General features: G+C 46.7%; 1 protein-coding gene across 1 annotated transcript in view; it reads left to right on the forward strand.

The window, feature by feature from the left end:
* The first annotated feature begins 6095 nt into the window (after positions 1–6095).
* LOC134343688 (alanine aminotransferase 2-like) overlaps positions 6096–16202 on the forward strand; it is a 63500-nt gene continuing 53393 nt past the window's right edge. The window contains exon 1 of the mRNA XM_063042444.1: positions 6096–6168. Within this exon, the coding sequence (XP_062898514.1) occupies positions 6097–6168 (72 nt within the window). The 5' untranslated portion in view covers position 6096. The remainder of the gene's footprint in view (positions 6169–16202) is intronic.

Below are 16202 nucleotides of genomic sequence, written 5' to 3' on the forward strand. Positions count from 1 at the left end.
CAGGGTTGTTAGCCTTGAGCTGAGCCCCTGTAACCTGGAGCACTGATGGACCACTCTTAGTCTGGCCTCTACCCTTTGACCTGTCTGGCATGGGTGTCCTGATCAAGAGACAAAGCATAAAGCCCTGACTCCAGCCAAAATAGCTCGCTGGGTCTTTGAGGCACGCTAGCCTCTGAGCCACAACAAGATTGTGTTCCTCTTGGAGGTCTTCCTTTCAAAGCATGCATAAAGGGCATTGAGCTCATGTTATGGATATTTATGATGTTAGTTTTCACCTTGTTGGAAATAACAGACATGGAATGTTGACCAGTACAGGCCCTTTGGCCCACAATGTTGTGCCAACCTTTTAACCAACTCCAAGATCTACCCGACCCTTCCGTCCCACATAGCCCTCGGTTTTTCTATTCCCCATGTGTCTCGGAGGCTAGACCTCTGCCCTTTAGTCTTATACTCCCCTACCCCATGGAAAAGACGATGACCATCCATCGTATCATTGCCGCTCATGATTTATAAACCTCTATCAGATCAACTCTCAGCCTCTTTACTCCAGGGAAAACAGTCAGTAGGTTTCAATAGTGTTACGTACCCCGTAACTGGGTTGCCAAACCAGCAGAAATGGATCACTCAGTTGGAGTCTGGAGTACTAGAACTAAGAAAGTTTTATTAAAGAAACAAGCAACACAGTAATCGAAAGGATAATAAATGCAACAGTTCAGTGATGATAAACACACATGTGCACAGAATTAAGATAACAGCATCAATCAAGCTCTATCGTTGTCTAGGGGTAAATGACCAATTTCAAAATGACTCAAAGTTCAGTCCAGTTTAGTAGTTCAGTTCGCAGTAATCGTTGCCATGGCGGTGGATAATGTGGGGGAAGAGAGAGATAGAATAGGAACAACTCATCATTCAGAACGGCTTCACTCACAGACCAGCAGGATGGCTCACAGACCAGCGAGATGGCTCACAAACAGCTTTTTGGGCGGGTCCTTGGTGATGTCACCTGAGGTCACCGACTGTGACCCCTCCTCCAGATGCGGTCGATCCTCTGCAGTGAACCCGGCACCCAGGCAAGGGCGGACACACACCGGGTTCCCGCTGATCGTACCTTTCCACCCTTGTCGTTGTCTGGGACTTCTCACCCACTCGTGAGAAGCGCACCGCTTCCAGGGTCTCGTTACCTCGGGTGGCGTGTGTGTCTGTCTTAGCGAACCTGTCCCTTTTTATCCCCCTGCTGGGGTATCGCCTGTCCATCACTTCAAACAGTTCAGGGTTCAAAGGGGGGGAGCCGCTCCAGACAGCTCTTCCTCCCACATCCCTTCATTACACATCTCCAGACGCTGCTCCATTGTTCCTTATCTCTCCTTCCCCTGAGGGCAGGTGGCAGACCAACTGCTGATGCCACTGATGCTAGCCCAGGCCAGCAAACATCTTAATTTTATGTGTATTCTCGTAACAATAGGTATACTTAATGTTGGAGAAATGTGTACAACGTACATCCTGAAATTCTTTTTCTTCGCAAACATCCATGAAAACAGTGGAGTGCCCCAAAGAAAGAATGAGAGTTAAACGTTAGAACCCCAAAGTCCCACACAGCTCCCCCTCCCACACACAAGCAACAGCAAGGCAACAACCTCATCCCCCACCAGCAAAAAAGGCATCGGTATCCCCCCCACCCCACCAAGCACTTGAGTGTGCAGCAAAGCATCAATAAAGACACAGACTACAGTAACCCAAGGACTACTCATTCACCCAGTAATTCGACGTACCACAGGCTCTCTCTCTCCCCCTAATAAGGGAAAAAGTTTCACAGTGAGAGGGGAGGCATGATAAACAACTTGCAACAAACAGTCGCATCCTGTCCAGTCTTTGCTTGGAACTCAGGCTCTCTAGTCTGTTGTTGCCGACTGGATCTTATCTGCACCAGTTCCAACTCGGTGACATCCTTCCTACAGCTGGGTGACCAGAACTTCACACAGTTCGCCATTGGAGTTCAAAGTTCGGTGGGTTATTTTGACCTCTTCCACTGATTTCTGGGCAGTATATTGCATGGGATCCTTAAAGTTGTTATGGCTGGGAAGGGGTGAGGCGATGTGGCAGTAGGGATAACTTCCCACTACCTATTAAATGCTCCTAATGGCGTGCGTCTCCAGTAGCCTCTGACAACCAAGTCCAGTTCCAGGACTTCACATGAGGCCTACCTACTAAGCCCAGTAGAACCATTTCTACTGACAGGAGAAGGGGCAAAGGTGGGTTACTGGCACCTTAAAAACAGTTGCTCTGGGCAGATGGAGCTCATCAGCTGTGGTTGGCAGCTCATCTGGGAGAAGGAAAACTCTCATCTCAAACCTCCATTGCTTTGTGGCTATACCCACTCATGGGGAAGGCTGTGGGTGTAAATCCCGAGGGGAAAATCCAGAGCTGAAGTCCCTAAGGCAGTCCTATGTTGAGTTCACCACTGACCGTCAACTCCAGCGATGTTGGATGGGATTGGAAATGAGCTCAGCCCTGTCTGAGCAGACTGAGCAGCGAATGTTCTTGTGATCTTCTCAGTTCACCGGATGGAACGTACGGCATCCTGCAGACAAAGTAGGAGGTGGATGGGGGGCAGAGCGGTTCTGCTTCCCCATCAGTGCCCTGTGACGTTTGGATGCAATGGTTCGGGTGAGTTCCAGCTCACCGATTTTGGTGAAGTATTGCTCATTTTACCAGCCATAGCAATTCATTTCAGCTCTACTGATGGTAGTATAATCCCACCTCTGACCCGTTCCAACTCCAGCACAGCCTCTACCCCACTATTCAATGGTTCCCTGGTACAATAAGAAAAGACCACAAGACATAAGGGCAGAATTAAGCCATTTCGTCATGACTGATTAATTACCCCTCTTGTCCCCATTCTCCTGCCTTATCCCCATCACCCGTGGCATAGATATGTCCCACTGAAGAAATTATTCTCAAATGGCAAGGGTAGGTAACCATGGCTGACAGGGGACGGACGGCATAAAAGCCAAGGAAATGGCATGTAGGGTAGCTGAAGTTTGTGGAGAGCTGGATGATTGGGAAGTTTTTAAAATCCAACAAAAGGCAACTAAAAAAGCTATAAGAAGGGAAGAGATGAAATTTGAGGGCAGGCTAGCTGATAATATAAAGCAGGATACTAAAAAGATCTTTTTTCCATTTATATAAAGAGTAAAAGGGAGGTGAGAGTTGATATTGGACCACTGGAAAATGATGCTGGTGAGGTAGGAATGGGGGACAAAGAAATGGCAGATGAACTTGATGAGTACTTTGCATCAGTCTTCACTGTGGAAGACACAAGGAGTGTGCCAGAGGTCCGTGAGTGTCAGGGAGCAGCAGTGAGTACCATTGCTATTACAAGGGAAAGCGTGCTAGGTAAGCTGAGAGGTCTTAAGGAGGATAAGTCACGTGGATCAGATGGACTACATCCCAGAGTCCTGAGAGAGGTTGCTGAAGAGATAATGGATGTATTGGTCGTGATTTTTCAAGATTCACTTGATGCTGGCATAGACCCAGAGGACTGGAAAATTGTAAATGTCACTCCACTCTTTAAGAAGGGAGGAAGACAAAAGAGAGGAAATTATAGGCCAGTTAGAGTCTTTGGAGTCTTTATTAAGGACGAGGTTTCAAGGTGCTTGGAGACTAATGATAAAATAAGTCAAAGTCAGCATAGTTTCTGTAAAGGGAAATCTTGCTTGACAAACCTGTTGGAATTCTTCGAGGAAGTAACAAGTAGGGTGGACAAAGGAGCGGCAATGGATGTCAGTTACTTGGAGTTTCAGAAGGCATTTGATAAGCTGCCACACATAAGGCTGCTTAACAAGCTAAAATCCTATGGAGTTACAGGAAAGATACTGGCATGGATAGCAGAAGGGCAGACAGGCAGGAGACAGCGAGTGGGAATAAAAGGGGCCTTTTCTGATTGGCTGCCAGTGACTAGTGGTGTTCCTCAGGGGTCAGTATTGGGACACCTACTTTTCACATTGTTTGTCAATGATTTAGATAGTCGAATTGATGGCTTTGTGGCAAAGTTTGAGATGATACGAAGACAGGTGGAGGGGTAGGTAGTGCTGAGGAAGCAATGTAATTGCAGCAGGACTTAGACAGATTAGAAGAACGGGCAAAAGAGTGGCAGATGGAATACAGTCTTGGGAAATGTACAATAATGCATTTTGGTAAAAGGAACAATAGTGCGGACTATTATCTAAATGAGAAGAAAGTTCAGATATCAGAGATGCAGAGGGACTTAGGAGTCCTCATGCAAGACTCCCAGAGTCTTAATTTACAGATTGAGTCTGTGGTAAAGAAGGCAAATGCAATGTTGACATTTATTTCAAGGGAAATAGAATATAAAAACAAGGAGATAATGCTGAACCTTTATAAGACAATAGTCAGGCCGCACTTGGAGTATTGTCAACAGTTTTGGGCCTCATATCTCAGAAAGGATATGTTGTCGCTGGAGAGAGTCCAGAAGAGGATAATTCCAGGAATGAGGGGATTAATGTATGAGGAGCGTTTGGCAGCTTTGGTCCTGTACTCACTGGAATTTAGAAGAATGTGTGGGGATCTCATTGATATCAACTGAACATTGAAAGGACTAGATAAGGTGGATGTGGAGAGGATATTTCCTCTGGTGGAGGTATCCAGAAGAGCCTCAAAATTGAGGTGCGACCTTTTAGGACAGAAGGAGGAATTTTTTAGCTGAAGAGTGGTGAACCTGTGGAATGCTCTGCCACAGACTGTGGGGAGGCCAAGTCCGTGGGTATATTTGAAGCAGAAGTTGATAGATTCCTGATTGGTCGGGGCATCAAGGGATATGGTGTATGGGGTTGGGTGGGATCTGGGATCAGCCATGATGGAATGGCGGAGCAGACTCGATAAACTGAATGGCCTAATTTTGCTCTTATGTCTTATGGATGGTCTTATGGTAATCTCTGACACCCTGACTAATCAAAAACCTATCAACCTCTGCTTTAAATATACTCAACGATTTGGCCTCCGCAGCTGTCCATGGCAACGAATTCTATAGATTTACCACTCTCTGGCTAAAGAAATCTCTCCTCATCTCTGCTGTAAATGGACACCCCTCTATTTTAAGGCTGTTCCCTTTGGTCTTTGATTCCCCCAGTAGAGGAAACATCCTCTCCACATCCACTCTATCTCGGCCTTTCAGTATTCGATAGGTTTCAATGAGATTCCACCCACATGCTTTGAAACTCCAGTGAGTTCAGGCCGAGATTTATGAAACACTCCTCACGTGTTAACCCTTTCATTCCTGGAGTCATTCTCGTGAACCTGCTCATGACCTTACAACCTACCTCGTTATGGCTTTACTCCAGTGCGTCTGCCTACACTACACTTTACTTAGAGATAGAATGCGTTAACAGGCCATTCCTGCAATAGCCTACTAACCCGTATGTCTTTGGAACACGAGAGGACATGGCAGCACCCATTCCTCATTGAGAGAATGTACGAACTCTGCAGATGATGGGTGGAATTGAGCCCGTGTCACGCGTGGTGCTAACCGCTATGCTTCGTGCTGCCTGATGTTGTTCTTTTGCGTGTGCTGCATGGGATGCGGAGTAGCAATTATTCTGTTCTTCTTTCCGCTTGTGTACTGGAAATTACATTAAAGTTTCCTGATTCTTGCGTACCTTGAAGCAGGGATAAGGTGAAATGATGGCATGCAAGGAAAGATAGTTTCTGTACCTTGGCACACATGACAATAATAAACCAATTCACAAACTTGCATGGAAGGTTAGTAGGGAAGGAGATTTACACAGAGCAGAATCGATGGCTCGAATGGCCCAATTCTGCTCCTATGTCTTACTAGCAGAGCCAGGAGGAGATGAATGGAAGCAAGTGCCATCGCTGTTAATTTCTGATTGCTTTTTCATTTGGTTTGATCTTTAACCTGGGATTGACCTTCACATCAGTCAATCATTTACACCCGACTGAATGGTATGAGAGTGTCCAGAGTTCCCTCCTGACATTCTCCGAGATCAGGCACTTGAGAAGGGTAGGGGTGACAGCAGGATCCTCTTGGAGAGACGCAGGCGATAGCCACATTCCAGGCCCATGTCCGCACCCGGTCCTTTCACGGAGCTCCTGCTGAGGAGAGGGGCAGAGATTCGGTCTCAGATCCAGCAGGTGAGTGATGTCTAACCCAGTTCCCCGACCCTCCTGACGTGAGAGGATGGATGGATAAATGGAACAGAGGTAATCAATAGTTAGCACAATTCATTTATTTATTTGGAGATAAAGTGCATAATAGACCCTTCGAGCTACACCGCCAGCAACTCATTGATTTAACCCCAGCCTAATCGCAGGACGAGTTACAATGACCAATCAAACTCCTAACCGGAATGTCTTTGGAAACTGAGGTGCCCCAAGGAGATCCATGGGGAGCATGTACGATCTCCTTACAGAGAGTGCAGGGATTGAACTCTGAGCTCCGAAAGCCCGACTGTAATAGAGTCTCGCTAACCACTACGCTACGCCCATTTATGAAATAAGACTGGAACTAGCCATAGAACCATAGAACCATAGAAACTACAGCAGAGAAACAGGCCCTTTGGCCCTTCTTGGCTGTGCCGAACCATTTTCTGCCTAGTCCCACTGACCTGCACACGGACCATATCCCTCCATACACCTCCCATCCATGTATCTGTCCAATTTATTCTTAAATGTTAAAAAAGATCCCGCATTTACCACCTCGTCTGGCAGCTCATTCCATACTCCCACCACTCTCTGTGTGAAAAAGCCCCCCTTAATGTTTCCTTTAAACTTTTCCCCCCTCACCCTTAACCCATGTCCTCTGGTTTTTTTCTCCCCTTGCCTCAGTGGAAAAAGCCTGCTTGCATTCACTCTATCTATACCCATCATAATTTTATGTACCTCTATCAAATCTCCCCTCATTCTTCTATGCTCCAGGGAATAAAGTCCTAACCTATTCAACCTTTCTCTGTAACTGAGTCTCTCAAGTCCCGGCAACATCCTTGTAAACCTTCTCTGCACTCTTTCAACCTTATTTATATCCTTCCTGTAATTTGGTGACCAAAACTGAACACAATACTCCAGATTCGGCCTCACCAATGCCTTATACAACCTCATCATAACATTCCAGCTCTTATACTCAATACTTCGATTTATAAAGGCCAATGTACCAAAAGCTCTCTTTACGACCCTATCTACCTGTGATGACACTTTTAGGGAATTTTGTATCTGTGTTCCCAGATCCCTCTGTTCCACTGCACTCCTCAGTGCCTTACCATTAACCCTGTATGTTCTACGTTGGTTTGTCCTTCCAACGTGCAATACCTCACACCTGTCAGTATTAAACTCCATCTACCATTTTTCAGCCCATTTTCCAGCTGGTCCAAGTCCCTCTGCAGGCTCTGAAAAGCTTCCTCACTGTCTACTACACCACCAATCTTTGTATCATCAGCAAACTTGCTGATCCAATTTACCACATTATCATCCAGATCATTGATATAGATGACAAATAACAATGGACCCAGCACTGATCCCTGTGGCACACCACTAGTCACAGGCCTCCACTCAGAGAAGCAATTCTCTACTACCACTCTTTGGCTTCTTCCATTGAGCCAATGTCTAATCCAATTTACCACCTCTCCATGTATACCTACGACTGAATTTTCCTAACTAACCTCCCATGCGGGACCTTGTCAAAGGTCTTACTGAAATCCATGCAGACAATATCCACTGCCTTCCCTTCATCCACTTTTCTGGTAACCTCCTCAAAAAACTCCAATAGATTGGTCAAACATGACCTACCACGCACAAAGCCATGTTGACTCTCCCTAATAAGTCCCTGTCTATCCAAATGCTTGTAGATTCTGTCTCTTAGAACTCCCTCCAATAACTTACCTACTACCGACTTTAAACTTACCGGCCTATAATTTCCCGAATTACTTTTCGATCCTTTTTTAAACAACGGAACAACACAAGCAACTCTCCAATCCTCCGGCACCTCACCTGTAGACAGCGACATTTTAAATATTTCTGCCAGGGCCCCTGCAATTTCAACACTAGTCTCCTTCAAGGTCCGAGGGAACACCCTGTCAGGTCCCGGGGATTTATCCACTTTAATTTTCCTCAAGACAGCAAGCACCTCCTCCTTTTCAATCTGTACAGTTGCCATGGTCTCACTACTTGATTCCCTCAATTCCATAGATTTCATGCCAGCTTCCCTAGTAAATACAGATGCAAAAAACCTATTTAAGATCTCCCCCATTTCCTTTGGTTCCTCACATAGCCGACCACTCTGATCTTCATGAGGACCAATTTTATCCCTTACAATCCTTTTGCTTTTAATATACTTGTAAAAGCTCTTTGGATTATCCTTCACTTTGACTGCCAAGGCAACCTCATGTCTTCTTTTTGCCCTCCTGATTTCTTTCTTAAGTATTTTCTAGCCTCCCCATTGAGGGCATCTTCAGAAGATGATATCCATCATTAAGGACCCCCATCACCTGGGACATGTCCTCTTCTCATTGCTACCACCAGGGAGGAGGTACAGGAGCCTGAAGACACACAATGTTTTAGGAACAGCTTCTTCCCTTCACTAGCTGTGTCTGTCCACAAAAATCCATCTGTACAGGGATGCCATCATTACAACACTGCCGTACGGCTCCGAAGCCTGGGCCTTGTATAGCAAGCAAATCGGGTTGTTCGAGCACTACCATCAGTACAGTCTCCACTCTATCACAAGTATGAGCTAGGAGGATCGTGTCCCCAACAATGAGGGCCTGGAGAAGGCTCAATCGCCAAGCTAGTAGTTACTTTGCTGCTCAGGCCACGTGTCTCGCATGGACAACTCCAGGTTACTGAAAACAGTACTCTACAGAGAACTCTCTCAGGACAAGAGAGATGGTGCTGCCCTGCGCAAGAGGTACAAAGACCAACTTAAGCAGCAGCTCTCTCAGACAGGTATTGGGTCGGGGGGCTGCAGCTGGCTTGTGACAGAGACTACTGGAGGACGCTGATCCATGGAGCAGCCAAGAATTCTGAGGAATCCAGAAGAGTGACTGCTGAAGAGAGGAGGAGACACAGGATGGATCCCGTGACCCAAACACCCACATCCCAGCCGCTCCCGTGTCCCCACTGCTCCAGAGTCTGCAGGTCCAGAATTGGCCTCTACAGTCACCCACGATCGTGCCGTCCCTTCTGAGGACTCTTCTTCCCCATTGATCTTCGCAAGTTAAGAACCAGCCATCCATATATATAAATATATATATTATCATTAACATATTGATATGTATTATTGTAATGTATAGTATTTGTATGTATCAGTACAATAAAGGCATCTGTTAGTCTTGCGAGACCATGGATCTGCGCCTGGAAAGTCTTCACTCTCCAGGGCGCAGGCCTGGGCAAGGTTGTATGGAAGACCGGCAGTTGCCCTGTGCTGCAAGTCTCCCCTCTCCACAACACCAGTGTTGTCCAAGGGAAGGGCAAGGGGCAATACAGCTTGGCACCAGTGTCGTCGCAGAGCGATGTGTGATTAAGTGCCTTGCTCAAAGACACAACATGCTGCCTCGCTAGGGCTTGAACTCACGACCTTCAGATCGTTAGTCGAATGCCTTAACCATTTGGCCATGTGCCCACACTTGTATCACACTACACCGTTTCCACAAATCAATCAATTTCACACCACTATGTTCGTGGTAATTAACCTGATTCTGATTCTGAGGTGAGATTAAGATTACCTTTATTTGTCACATGTACAATGAAACATCGAAACATTCAGTGAAAAGTGTCGCTTGCGTCAACAACCAGCAGCACCCGAGGACGTGCTGGGGGCAGCCGGTAAGCATCGCCTTGCTCCGGCCCACAATTCTGCATTCCGTTACTTTATTTATCAATTCAGCGCGGGAACAGGTCCAATTATACCCCAGTGACCAACTAGCCTCCTGAAGGGACTGTGGCAGGAAACCCACGTGGCCACAGGGAGAACGTACAAACTCCGTGCAGACTGATGGAACTGGAATCCTCATCACTGGCGCTGTAATAGTGATACACGGAATACTATGCCACTGTGCTGTGATAGGAGGACAGGTCAGGATTGATGGGTTGAATGGTCTCACTGAAGGGGCCAGCTGTTACTTAATGGAGACAAGGCAACCGATCTGAGTTGTAAGCTGTTCAGGAGAGAAACAGGCCTTCGGTCCACCACATATTACCTATCCCACTTGCTCGCATTAATTTCACGTCCCTCTATCACAGGGGCTCCCAATCCGGGGCTGACGGAGTCCTTGCTTAATGGTTTTGGTCCATGGCACAGAAAAGGATGGGAACCCCTGATCTATACCCCGATCAATGTTGTTCCCCTCCCTGCCTCCAACTCGCCCTCGGGCAGCTCAGTCTAGACACCAGCCTTTGCTCCTCAGATCCCCCTTAACCCTCCTCCTTCTCACCTTGAACCTGTTTCTTCTAGTTTTAGATCCCCATCCCAGACACTGGTTCTGCCTTATTTATGACTCTCATAATATAGTACATCTCTATCATGTCACCTCGCGGCCTGCTTTCCTCTACGAGTCTGTTTAGGTACAATGGATTAGGACTTTATTCCTTGGAATGTAGAAGATTGAGGGAAGATTTGATAGAGCTTGTATTTAATATTCTCATATGGTTTGTTTCTTGCTCTTTCAGTTACTTTCTCAAAACTTTGGATTTGATCAGAAAGTTTTCTCTTTTTTCTTGCTTTTACTCTCAGTATGGACTGCCCAGTCCCCCCTTTTTTTCCTTTTTTTTTGTTTTATTTTTTGTTTTTGTTTATAGAGAAGTGTTTTTTTTCCTGGATATATAAAAATTATAAAAGTTTCTTTATCTTTTTTTATGAAATAAGAGGAGAATTGATTATCTTACCTTCTATTATATACTGTTAGATTAATACTATGTATGATCTTGATAATGTTTATTTTACTTTTTATATGTGTTGTTATCGATATAGATATCTGAGATAATCCTCTCCTTGTTTCTATATATGTTCATTTTTTAAGTTAATAGAAGGATTGAAGATTTGATAGAGCTATACAGAATTTTGGTTCCTCAGGTTGTCATAGCCGGGGGTGATAGTGGGGCTAAGCTCCCACTATAAAGTGCTCCAAATGGCGTGCGTCTCTAACAGCCTCTGACAACCAAGTCCAACTCCTGGCCTTCACGTGTGGCTTAGCTACGAGGCCCCGCAGAACTGTTTCTACTGACAGGAGAAGGGGCAAAGGCGGGTTACTGGCACCTTAAAACCAGTTGCTTTGGGCAGGTGGGGCTCATCAGCCTTGGACAGCAGCCTGCTTAGAAGGAAAACTCTGATTTTAAACCTCCGCTGCCTTGTAGCCTTACCCACCCATGGGAAGGTCTTTGGGAGTAAACCCCGAGGAAGAAATCTGGAGCTGGGGTCTTTACGGCAGTTTAATGTTGTTTACGTCTTCACTCGGGCAACCTCTGCGATGACACTGATGCCAAGCTGTATCAGCACCTGCCCTTCCCTTGGACTACATCAGTGACGTGGAGAGGGGGAACCCGCTGCATGGGCAGCAGCTGGTTCTTCAAATCTTCCCGCCCAGGCTTGCACCCTGGAGAGGACACAGTCCACCAGAGGCACAAACCCATGATCCCCTGGGATCGACGGCTGCCTACTACTACACAAGATTATGAGGGGTAGAAATGGGGGTTAATGCAAGCAGGCTTTTTCCACAGGTCATAAGGTTAAGGGTGAAAGGTGAAATGTTTACCTGAGGGGGATCTTCCTCACTCAGAGGGTGGTGAGAGTGTAGAATGCACTGCCAGTGGAAGTGCTGGATGTGGGTTCGATTTCAACATTTCAGATAAATTAGGATAGGTAAATGGCTGGAGGGGAACCGGGTGCAGGTCCTTGGGACTATGAGGATGAATAGTTCAGCACAGACTAGATGGGCCACAGGGCCTGTTTCTGTGCTGTACTGTTCTAAGACTCTATGTCTCTGTGAAAACTCACCCAGCTTCCCTCCTGGGCAATTGGAGAGTGTAGCAGTGAACTCAAGACTCACAAAGAATGGAGGCTTTGTGGGTGGGGGGGGGGTGTCGGCAGTGTTTATAGGGAAGAAGATGCTGTTTCGTTCCAGGTACCAGCCCCTGTACTCTCGAGACCCCTGGCAGGGAGTTAAGCTAGTTGTGCGATAGACACGAGGGTGTGGAAGGACATGGGCAGGGTACGTGGGCGAGCCAGCTTCTGACTGATGGAGTATAACCAGTGAAAGGTAAAGTCCTCCACTGTGGTGGGAAGATCATACGATAAAGGAGCAGAATTAGTCTACTCCACCATTCCATCATGGCTGATTTATTATCCCTCTCAACCCCATTCTCTTGCCTTCTCCCCGTAACCTTTGAGACCCTGCTTAATCTATCAATCTATGCTTTAATAAGACCATAAGAGAGAGATGGGTCGAGCATAGTTCCAGGGGAGAGACCAGTGACTGCCCCTGGCTTCCTCACGTGGAGTATGGTAAACAGGCCATTTGGCCAACTCATCCCTGCTAACCAATCCACCCATCTAACCTAGTCCCATTTGACCAAATTTGGCCCATGTCTCTCTAAACCTTCCCTGTCCAAATGACTTTTAAGTCTTTTAAGTATTGTAATTATACCCACCTCTATCACTTCCTCAGCTAGAGGGTGGTGGTGGGAGTCTTGGACCAGAGGACACAGCCTCAGAATAGAGGGATGTCCCTTCAGAACAGAGATGAGGAAGAATTTCTTTAGCCAGAGGGTGGTGAATCTGTGAAATTCTTTGCCAAGTCAATAAGTATATTTAAATCAGAGGTTGATAGGCTTTTGATTAGTCAGGGTGTCAAAGGTAATGGGGGAGACAGCAAGAGAATGGTGTTGAGAGGGATAATAGATCAGCCATGATGAAATGGCAGAGCAGACTTGATGGGCTGAATAGACTAATTCTGCTCCTATGTTCTATGGTCTTATAGTCTGTGGCAGCTCATTCCACAGCCCCCTGGGTGGATGACTGAAGTTAGTATTGTAGTACAATACAGGAAGGCATTTTCTTTGATAAATTGGTTTATCATTGCCACATAGCTTCACTGAGGTACAGTGAAAAGCTCTTCTACACACCGTCCATGCAAAGCGTTTCATTGCAACAGGTCATTGAGGCACGACAAGGTAAACCATTAACAAAATGCAGGATAAAGCGTAACGGTTACAGAGAAAGTGCAGTTAGACAGGTAATAAGGTGCAGATCATAACGAAGTAGATTGTGAGGTCAAGAGTCCATCTGATCATACCAAGGCAACACACACACACAATGCTGGAGGAACTCAGCAGGCCAGGCAGCATCTATGGAAAAAGTACAGCTGATGTTTCAGGCTGAAACCCTTCGGCAGGACTGGAGAGAAAAAGCTGAGGAGTAGATTTGAAAGGTGGGGGAAAGGGAGAGAGAACCACCAGGTGATAGATGGAGGAGAATGGATGAAGTGAAGAGCTGGGAAGTTGATTGGTGAAAGAGACCAAAGGCAATGGAAGAAAGAAATGGGAGGAGGAGCAGCAGAGGGAGGCAATGGGTAGGCGAGGAGATGAGGTGAGAGAGATAGGGTGGATAGCCAGCACCTGTTTCCCAGGGCACGAATAGGAAACACCAAAGGGCAGATGTACAAAATTAAGGGAGGGAAGTTTAGGGGTAAGTTTTTTTTTAAACACAGAGGGTTGTGGGTGCCTGGAATGACTTGCCAGGGATGGTGGTGGAGGCTAAAACATTAGGGGTATTTAAGAGCATCTTGGACAGGCACATGGATGAAAGAAAAATAGAGGGTTACGGGGTGGTGTGGGTTTAGTACTTTTTTTTAAAGAATATATGGGTCGGCACAACATCGAGGGCTGAAGGGCCTGTACTGTGCCCTAGTATTCTAGTGTCTAGTGTCTAGGAAAAAGGAGATGGGAAATGGAGAAAGGGAGGGGGGTGTTGGGGGCATTACCGGAGGTTTGAGAAATCGATGTTCATGCCAGTGGGATTAAGATGTATGGCCACTGGGAGATCTCGCTTGTTCTGGCGGACGGAACATTGGTGCTCGGCAAAGAGGTCTCCCAATCCACGTCAGTTCTCACCCTATACAGAAGGCCAAACTGGGAGCACCGAAAACAGCAAATGAATCCGACAGACTCACAGGTGAAGTGTTACCTCACCTGGAACAACTGGTTAGGGCCCTGAATGGTAGTGAGGGAGGAGGTATCGCACTTGTTCCACTTGCAGGATAAGTGCTAGGAGGGAGGGATGAATGGCCAAGGGAGTCACGTAGGGAATGATCACTGTGGAAAGCAGAAAGGGAGGGAGGTGAGGGTAAGATGTGCTTGGTAGTGGGATCCCATTGGAGGTGGTGCCGTAACAAGCAGATCTCCTAGTGGCCACCCATTTTAATTCCTCTTCCCATTCCCATTGCGATATGTCCATCCGCCATGTGGTGATGAGGCCACACTTAGGCTGGAGGAACAACACCTCATATTCCATTTGGGTAGCCTCCAACCCGATGGCATGAACATCAATTTCTCAGACTTCCAGTAATGCTTCCCCAACCCCGCCCCTCGGTCTCCTTCCCCCTTTTTCTTAATCCACAGCCTTTTGTCTCTATCAAGAATCAACTTCTCAGCTCTTTACTTCATCCCTCCTCCTCCTTCTGGTTTCATCTCACCTGGTGATCCTCTCTCCCCTCCCCCACCTTTCAAATCTACTCCTCAGCTTTTTTTCTCCAGTCCTTTGGTTCCTCCTCAACTCCCATTGTCAGAGGGACTTCCTCCTTGAGCTCCTCCCTCAATCCTCGTTGCCAGAGGGATCTCCTCCTCCAGAGCTCCTCCCTCAGTTTTTATCGGCAGAGGGTGTTGGAGACGGAGTCGGTGAATATTTTGAACGGTGTTGACAGCCGGTATCCTTTTTGGCAGGGTGGCACTCCTGAATATTAGATTAGATTATGAGGACACGCAGTCCTCTTTTATTGTCATTTAGTAATGCATGCATTAAGAAATGATACAATATTCCTCCAGTGTGATATCACAAAACACAGGACAGACCAAGACTGAAAAACTAACAAAAACCACATAATTATATAGTTACAACAGTGCGACAATACCATAACTTGACGCAGAACAGGCCATGAGCACAGTAAAAAAGTTCAAAGTCTCTCGAGTGTCCCACATCTCACGCAGACGGGAGAAGGAAGAAAACTCTCCCTGCCATGCCCGACCACAGTCCGACTCTGAGTCGTCTGAAAACTTTGAGCCTCCGATCAACCCTCCAACACCGAGCACAGAGCACCATCTCTATCCGAACAATTCAACCTCAGCCTCGGTCACCAGCAGCAGGCAAAGCCGGGGATTTTGGGGCCTTCCCTCCGGAAGTTTCTCAATCACCCAGTAACAGCGGCAGCGAACCGGCGTTTCAGAAATTTCTCCAGATGTTCCTCTGTGCTTTCACGTCTGTCTCCATCAAATCAGAATCATCCACAGCCCCTATTTAACAGAAATGATATCATTTTCACCGGAGAGCTGCGCGCGTGCGCCGCCATCTTCTCCTCCCGCCAATCCTCCCGCATATGAGACACCAGCTGGCATCAGACATGCATAAACTCTAGTATTAAATGTCAATTTTCTGGAATATATTTTATTGGTGGTAGTATTACTTTCTGCATTGCCTGTGTGTTATGTGTACTATGTTGTGCAGCTTGGACCAGTGGAACACTGTTTCACTCAGTCATATACATCTGTACGATTGAACAATGGTAAACTTGAACTCAACTTGCATGCATTTAAAGTGAGAAGGGGAAATACAAAGGGGATGTTTTTCCCCACAGAGAATGGGGGCAGCCAGGGGTGGTGTGCTGTTTAATTGCTGCCTGAATGGGTGGAGAATTGAGGGATAGAGACATTGTGTAGACAGAGAGTTTACTTCTGCTGAGTATTGATGCATCCATTAGTCTTGTGAGACCATGGATCTGCACCTGGAAAGTCTTCACTCTCCAGGGTGCAGGCCTGGGCAAGGTTGTATGGAAGACCAGCAGTTGCCCATGCTGCAAGTCTCCCCTCTCCATGGCATTAGGACCCATACAGCTTGGCACCAGTGTCGTCGCAGAGCAATGTGTGATTAGGTGCCTTGCTCAAGGACACAACACGTTCCCTCGGCTGGAACT

The sequence above is a fragment of the Mobula hypostoma genome, chromosome 3 (genome assembly GCF_963921235.1).
Source record: "Mobula hypostoma chromosome 3, sMobHyp1.1, whole genome shotgun sequence".
Classification (NCBI taxonomy): domain Eukaryota; kingdom Metazoa; phylum Chordata; class Chondrichthyes; order Myliobatiformes; family Myliobatidae; genus Mobula; species Mobula hypostoma.